The sequence below is a fragment of the Felis catus genome, chromosome C2 (assembly GCF_018350175.1).
Source record: "Felis catus isolate Fca126 chromosome C2, F.catus_Fca126_mat1.0, whole genome shotgun sequence".
In the NCBI taxonomy this organism is placed as follows: Eukaryota; Metazoa; Chordata; class Mammalia; order Carnivora; family Felidae; genus Felis; species Felis catus.
This window is the reverse complement of record NC_058376.1, coordinates 58,756,464-58,764,634: the sequence shown is the minus strand read 5'-3', so window position 1 is coordinate 58,764,634 and position 8,171 is coordinate 58,756,464. Positions and strand designations below refer to the sequence as shown.

At 36.6% G+C, this 8,171-nt stretch overlaps 1 protein-coding gene across 1 annotated transcript in view; it reads right to left on the bottom strand.

The window, feature by feature from the left end:
• Positions 1 to 95: 95 nt before the first annotated feature.
• The window catches only part of LOC109491644, a 45,772-nt gene continuing 37,696 nt past the window's right edge, over positions 96 to 8,171 (bottom strand). The window contains exons 6-7 of the mRNA XM_045037319.1: positions 7,122 to 7,205; positions 96 to 289 (exon numbers count right to left, since the gene is read on the bottom strand). Of these exons, the coding sequence (XP_044893254.1) occupies positions 265 to 289; positions 7,122 to 7,205 (109 nt within the window). The 3' untranslated portion in view covers positions 96 to 264. The remainder of the gene's footprint in view (positions 290 to 7,121; positions 7,206 to 8,171) is intronic.

Genomic DNA, 8,171 nt, shown 5'->3' with positions numbered 1-8,171 from the left:
AGCCTGGAGCCTGATTCGGATTTTGTGTCTCCCTCCCTCTGCCCGACTCTATCTCTAAAAAATAAATAAACACTAAAAAAATAAAAAATAAAAAATAAAAAACAATTGTACATTTATTTTTTATCCAGAATCAAATTATGTATTCAAGCAATCAATGTATCTAGTATCAAATTATATATTCAAGCAACCAATTCTGTAATGATCTCTTCTTTCATGATGTGATTTTTTTTTCCACTTGAGTTAATCATGAGGAGTCTTCTTATTTTAACACATTCCAGAGTTCTTGGCTCTTAGGGAGAGAGAGAGAGAGAAAGAGAAATCAATGAACTGTTCATCTTCTGAAGCCTTTATGTTTTCCTAGGACCACCCTTTGACAAGGTGCTGGGAAAAAGCTTTTACTTAAGCATCCATGTGGCTGTAAATCTGAGTGCTGTAAATAATAACATAATGACTGGATTTTTCCAGACAAACAGAAAGATATATAGAAAGGATAAATAATTCATAAAAATTGATGAATTGCCCCCATAAAGCAAATTCCCCCAACTTGTATCCCTATATAAAATAATTGAATAATTCAAACCTACATGGAAGGAGGAAAGGAGATCATGGGAGGTAGGTGAGAATTATGGCAAGTTGTATATGTTTAAGAAATTGACATTATAAAATAAATACAAGTATTGTCCTTAGTAAGTTAGGAAAGAACATCAGAAGACTAAGCATGAAATATAACTCAAAGTAACAAAAGAATATTTAACCCAATGACAGACAGTATGGGAGAAAAAAAGACTATCACTAAAGTAAAATATAAATTTAAAAATAAAATGGAGGGGCGCCTGGGTGGCTCAGTCGGTTAAGCGGCCGACTTCGGCTCAGGTCATGATCTCGCGGTCCATGAGTTCGAGCCCCAGGTCGGGCTCTGTGCTGACAGCTCAGAGCCCGGAGCCTGTTTCAGATTCTGTGTCTCCCTCTCTCTGACCCTCCCCCGTTCATGCTCTGCCTCTCTCTGTCTCAAAAATAAATAAACATTAAAAAAAATTAAAAAAATAATAATAATAAAATAAAATAAAATGGAAAAAATGTTCTATTATATATATCAGTAACTGCAACATATACAAGTAGGTTAAAAACACAAAAGATAGAAACTTAGGACACAGAAGAGTGAATGAGGGGGAAAAAAATCCCTGCCATTATGAAGCATAACTATTGCCTTAAAAGTTCTTTGGAAAAGAAGAAATGTGCTTACATAAAATTAACATTTTGCAAAAAAAGGGAAATATGACATTTAAAAGTCTTGGACAGGGGTGCCTGGGTGACTCAGTGTCAGTTGAGCATCTGACTCTTGATTTCAGCTTAGGTCATGATCCCAAGGTCATGGATTGAGTTCTGTGTTGGGCTCTGCTCTGACAGTGGAGCCTGCTGATAAAACTAAAGACAAAAATCAATTAGAAGGAACAAAATTGAATGAACAAAAAAAGGGCTTTTGTCTAGAAATTAACTGAACAAATCTGTGGCAAAAATTGCTAAGAAAATTAAAAATAAAAAGAAACAATATAGAATGAAAAATGAGAACTAGCATTGATATAACAAATAGAAAAAAATAAGACAATATTATGAACATTTATATCAATTCGAAAACACAAAATGGACAAAATTCTGAAAGTGCCAAATTGGTCACAAAAATTTAATAACTGACACTTTAACAATATTAAGGCTTCCAGTACATGAATTTGGGATATTGTCCCATTTGCTGTGTCTTGTCTAATTTTGTTAATTAATGTTTTTTTAATTAATTTATTTTTAGTAATCGCTACACCCAACGTGGGTCTCGAACTCATGATGAGATCAAGAGTCGCATGGTCTTCTGAGTGAGCCAGCCAGACACCCCTCATTAATGTTTTATAGTTATCAGTATACAAGTCTTTTACCTCCTTTGTTAGTTTTATTCCTAAGTATTTTCTTTCTTTTGGTGTTACTGTAAATGGAATTGCTTTCCCTAATTTCCTTTTTAGACAGTTCATTGTTAGTGTAGAAACACAATTGATTTTTGTATGTTGGCTTTTTAAATTGTAACTTTCCTGAATTCATTTATTTATTCTAAGTTTTTTATGGCGTCTGTGGGATTTTGTATGTATAAGATCATGGCATCTGCAAACAAGGACAGTTTTACCTCTTCCTTACTGATTTCTAACCTTTTTGTTTTTTTCTTCCTGATTAATTGCTCTGGCTAAGACTTCCAGTACTATGTTAGATACAAGTGTTAAGAGTGTGCACTCATGCTTTGTTCCTGATCATAGAGGTCAAGCTTTCAGTGTTTCACTGTTGAGGGTGTTGTTAGCTATGGTTTTTTCAAATATGACATTTATTATGTTGAGATACTTTCCTTCTATTCCTACTTTGTTCAAAATTTTCATCGTGAAAGTACCTTGAAGTTTTTCAAATGCTTTTTCTACATGTATTGAGATGATCATGTGACTTTTATCCTTTATTGCGTTAATATGGTGTATCACATTAATTAATTTGCAGATGTGGAATTATCCTTGCATCCCAGAGATAAATCCCACTTGGTCATGGTGTGTGTGCCTTTTAATATGCTGCTGGATTCAGTTTGCTAGTATTTTGTTAAAGATTTTTGCATCTATATTTGTAGGAATATTGGCTGGGAGTTTTGTTTTTGTTTTTGTTTTGTTTTTGTTTTCTTGTGATGTCTTTGGCTTTGGTATCAAGGTACCCTTGGCTTCAACAAATGAGTTGGGAAGTGTTCCCTCCCCTTCAATTGTTTAAAGGAGTTTGAGAAGCATTGGCATTAACTCTTGTTTAAAATTTTGTTTTAATATTGTCTTTATTTTTGAGAGAGAGAGACAGAGCACGAGCAGGGGAGGGGCCGAGAGAGAGGGAGACACAGAATCTGAAACAGGCTGCAGGCTCTGAGGAGTTAGCACAGAGCCTGAAGCGGGAACAGTGAGATTGTGACCAAGCTGAAGTGGGATGCATAACTGACTGAGCCACCCAGGCGCCCCAACTCTTTAAGTGTTGGTTGAATTCACTAGTGAAGCCAAACAGTCCTGGCCTTTTCTCTGTTGAAAGTTTTTGATTTCTGATTTACTCTCCATACTAGATATAGGTCTGTTCAGACTTTTCTACTTCTTCAAGATTTCATCATGGTGGTTATTGTGTTTCTAGGAATGTATCCATTTCTCAATTTCAGTCACATCATCTGGCCTAATGAGTTGCTAAAATGAGTTTTCATTTTATTTAGGGCATGCTTCCAGGTGTGCTTTTAAATTAATCAGTGCTAGTGATAAAAGACAACCTGACCTCTGGAAAAAAAATAGTTTCAAACCATGTGACTGATAAGAGGTTAATCTCCAAAGCACATAAAGAACTGCAACTCAATAGCAAAAAAACCCCAATAACCCAGCTGAAAAAAAAATAGACTAAGGATTTGAAATCTGCACAGATAGGGGCGCCTGGGTGGCGCAGTCGGTTAAGCGTCCGACTTCAGCCAGGTCACGATCTCGCGGTCCGTGAGTTCGAGCCCCGCGTCGGGCTCTGGGCTGATGGCTCGGAGCCTGGAGCCTGTTTCTGATTCTGTGTCTCCCTCTCTCTCTGCCCCTCCCCTGTTCATGCTCTGTCTCTCTCTGTCCCAAAAATAAAATAAAAAAAAAAACGTTGAAAAAAGAAAAAAAAAAGAAATCTGCACAGATATTTCTCAAAGATATCAATGGCCAACAGGCATGTGAAGAAGTGCTCGATGTCGTTAATTGTCAGGGAAATGCAAATCAGTACCTCAGTGAGATATTATTTGACACATGCCAGGATGGCTGCTATCAAGATAATGAGACAGGAAAGTGGGGAAAATGGAAGCATAGAAGGATTTTGAGTTCACCTCCTCCCATGAGCTCACCAAGGCAACAAGTACATGTAATACAGCTCTCTCTGAAAAAAACTTGGGCCTGGTGAACGGATTTTTCACAGCTGAAGACATAAATAGAAGTCCCAGTGAGAAGGGTAGGAAGGGCAGAGATGCAGCCAGGAACCAAACCTCCAACATGGTGACCTACAGGCAGAAGGGATATCACAGGTGCGGAGGTCCTCCCTGAGGAGCAAGGGGACCAAGACCCACATCAGGCACCACTGGCTCTGGGGACCTGAACAGGAAAGGGAACATAAAGCCCCACAACATCTGGCCTTGAAAGTCATCAGGGCTTAACTCCAGGAGCTTTTGAAAACCAGAGGGGCTTAATTTGGGGAGGGCCAGAGAGCCATAAGAAATTGAGACTCTCAAAGGGCCAGCACAGTATATCACTCCGTCTGAGACCCAGCACAGAAGCAGCCTCTTGGAAGGCACCTGGGCTGTCGATGAGGGAGATTTACTGACCAAATTTAGGATATTTGTGAATTAATATTGTTAACATGTCATCTTCCACCTGTCAGAATGGCTAGTATCAAAAAATAAAACGAGTGTCAGAGAGGATATGGAGAAAAGAGAAACCATGTGCACTGTTGGTAGGAATGTAAACTGATGCAGCCACTGTGGAAAACAGTATGGAGGTTCCTCAAAAAATTAAAAATTAGAAATACTGTATGATTAAGTAATTCCACTTCTGGGTATTTACCCAAAGAAAATGGAAACACTAATTCAAAAAGATATATGCACCCCTGTGTTTATTGCTCACTATTTACAATAACCAAGATATGGAATCAACTGAAGTATCTACTACTAAATGAATGGATAAAGAAGATGTGAGATATATATATTTTTCAGCCACAGGAAAGAATGAAATCTTGCCATTCACAACAACATGAATAGACCTAGAGGGTATTATGCCACGTGAAATAAGTCAGACAGAGAAAGATAAATACCATATGATTGCCGTTATATGTGGAATCTAAAAAACAAATCAACAAACCAACAAACCAATGAGCCAACAAAAAGCAGAAAGACTCACAAATACTGAGAACAAACTAATGGTTACCGGAGGGGAAGAAGGTGGGGAAATGGACAACATAGATGAAGGGAATTACGAAGTACAAACTTCCAGTTATAAAATAATTAAGTCACAGGGATGAAAAGTACAGCATAGGGAATAGGGCAAATAATATGATAATAACTTTGTATCATGCTGGATAGTAACTACATTTATTGTGGTGAGCATATGTAACATATATAATTATCAAATCACTATGTTGTACACTTGAAACTAATATATAATATTGTATGTTAACTTACTTCAATTAAAACAACTTGCTAATAACTAGAAAGAAATAAAAAAAACCAAAACTAATAAAACAAGAAACAAAAGACAGCATAGGTTGATGAGGATGTGTAGAAATTGAAACCCTTGCTTGCTATTGGTGGAGTTGCAAAATGGTACAGCCAATGTGGAAAACAGTATGGAGATTTCTTTAAAAATTAAAAATAGGGGCACTTGAGTGGCTCAGTCGGTTAAGCAACCAACTCTTGATTTCAGCTCAGGTCATGATCTCATGGTTGTAAGATCGAGCCCCGTGTTGGGCTCCACACCCAGAGAGGGAAGAAGATTTTTTCTCTCTCCCCCTCTTCCTCAACCCCTCCCCACCTCTCAAAAAAAATAAATAAATAAATAAAAGTACATATGATGCAATCCCACTTTTGGGTGTTTATGGAAAAGAAGTGAAATCAGAATCTCAAAGAGATATTAGTACTTCCATGTTCCTTGTGGCACTATGCACAACAGCCAAGATGCAGAAACAACCTAAATGTTGATCAACAGATGAATGGATAAAGAAAATGTGGTACACACAAACAACAGAATACTACTCAACTTTAAAAAAAAAGGAAATTCTGTGGATAAAGAAGATGTGATATATATACACAATGGAGTATTACTCGGCAATCAAAAAGAATGAAATCTTGCCATTTGCAACTACGTGGATGGAACTGGAGGGTATTATGCTAAGTGAAATTAGTCAGTCAGAGAAAGACAAAAATCACACGACTTCACTCATATGAGGACTTTAAGAGACAAAACAGATGAACATAAGGGAAGGGAAACAAAAATAATATAAAAACAGGGGGGGACAAAACAGAAGAGACATAAATACGGAGAACAAACTGAGGGTTACTGGAGGGGTTGTGGGAGGGGGGATGAGCTAAATGGGTAAGGGACACTAAGGAATCTACTCCTTAAATCATTGTTGCACTATATGCTAACTAATTTGGATGTAAATTAAAAAAAAATAAAATTAAAAAAATAAAATTAAATAAAAAGAAGGAAATTCTGGGTGCCTGGGTGGCTCAGGTCACGATCTCATAGTTTGTGAGTTTTAACTCTGATAACAGTGCAGAGTCTTGCTTCAGATCCTCTGTCTCCCTCTCTCTCTGCCCCTCCCCACTTTGTGTGTGTGCATGCTCTTTCTCTTAAAATAAATAAACATTTAAAAAAATAAGTAGATAAATAAAAATCTAAACATAAAATAGAAAAATATGAAGCCAATAAATATGATCATATTTTTGTGAATTTAGGTGGATAATGACTTCTTAAATAATTCCCCAAACTCAAACTGTTAGGTGAAAATTGATGAATTTAACAACATTAAAGCATTAAATATTTCTGTTCTTTTAATGATGTAACTGAGATACAGTGGTGCCAAATAGGGAGAAGTAATCAATGTCTAGTATGCAAAGAATCTAAAATATAAAGAATTTCTGCAAATATAGACAAACAACCAGGAATTACATGAAGATGTAGACAAGAACCTCACAGAAGGGGCAACCTGAATGTCTAACAAATACATGAAGACATGCTCATACTTACTAATAATCAGAAAACACACACACACACACACACACACACACACACACACAATCACACAAATCAAAGAAACCATTCAATTGGTATTGATTGGAGGGATCCTGAATCAGGAGATGAATAGGAACATTCAAAGTCATTAACATTAATACAATTTCACTTGAACCCACTAGTTCATGCAACTGGATTATATAAACAAATCTTTGTTTCCATTTATTTTTTAAATGATAATTGTTGCTACCAAATGGATGATTTAATATGGAAGGTTAAGTCTTAAATCTGAAGTATACACCGTGACAGCAAAAATCACACACCTGCCAATTTAATTACCTGTGAGCAGGAAAACATCGGGTTACTAAGGACTCCCCCTCAGGATGTCTCAGCTGGGCTGTGGTTTCAGGCACATTCTCTGACCTACAGGTATGATGACATTGATATATTCATTAGAAGAATACAGTCCAAACACTCCCCCTAATGGCAGTATATTGTGAGAGTACACTATGAATTAAAAAAAAAAAAAAAAAAAAGGGAGATTCATATCTCTTTAGAGATTGATCAAAATATCTTTTCAGTGCTGAGTTCAGCATAAATATACTGCATTAACAGAACTTGCAGGTTATTTCCACTCTATTGTAGTGGAGTCATAACTTAGGATCTGTCCTGTTAAAAAGCATACCTTCTACTCTCCCAAATTTGTACCTCTGATCCTTATCTGCTCTGTAAATTCCAGATTCATATATAGAGATAACTGACATTCTCTTGGTTGTCAAATAAACATGTGAAAACAAATATGTTCAAAATAGAACTCTTGATCCTCCCTCCAAATTTGTTCTTCCTCTAATAATTCCCCATTTGTAAAAGGCTTCTTCACTCCATGGCAAAACATTTAGAATCATCAAGATAATTTCCCCCTTTTACCCTTTAGCCACACCTTCTCCAGCAGCAAATCTTGTCATCCTAAACCTATCCCTAATTCCCTCAACTCCCACTGCTACCACCCTAGTCCAGACCACTGGTGATTCCCATTTTGACTATGGCAATCACCTCTTTTAAAAACCTCCTTTCGTTCATTCTTGAATCCTAAAAACTGTTCACATTCAGCCTTTTTCACCACTCAGTGGATCCCCTCCCACCAGTCACCTGAAGTCCATATGCTCTTTCCTGTCAAAATCTGTCCTCAAGAAAGAATCTTAAACTCAATTTACCATGGCATAAATTACTAACAGCCTACCTTTGTAACAATCCCAAGTAGGGTATCATTTTAATAAGAATAAACCCTTGACTGCAAGAATTATTAAATATAGGGAAAAGAGTTTTCCATCATCATTCTTTCCATGATGAGTTTTTCCATGAAAAAAAAAATTTTTTTAGATTTAAAAC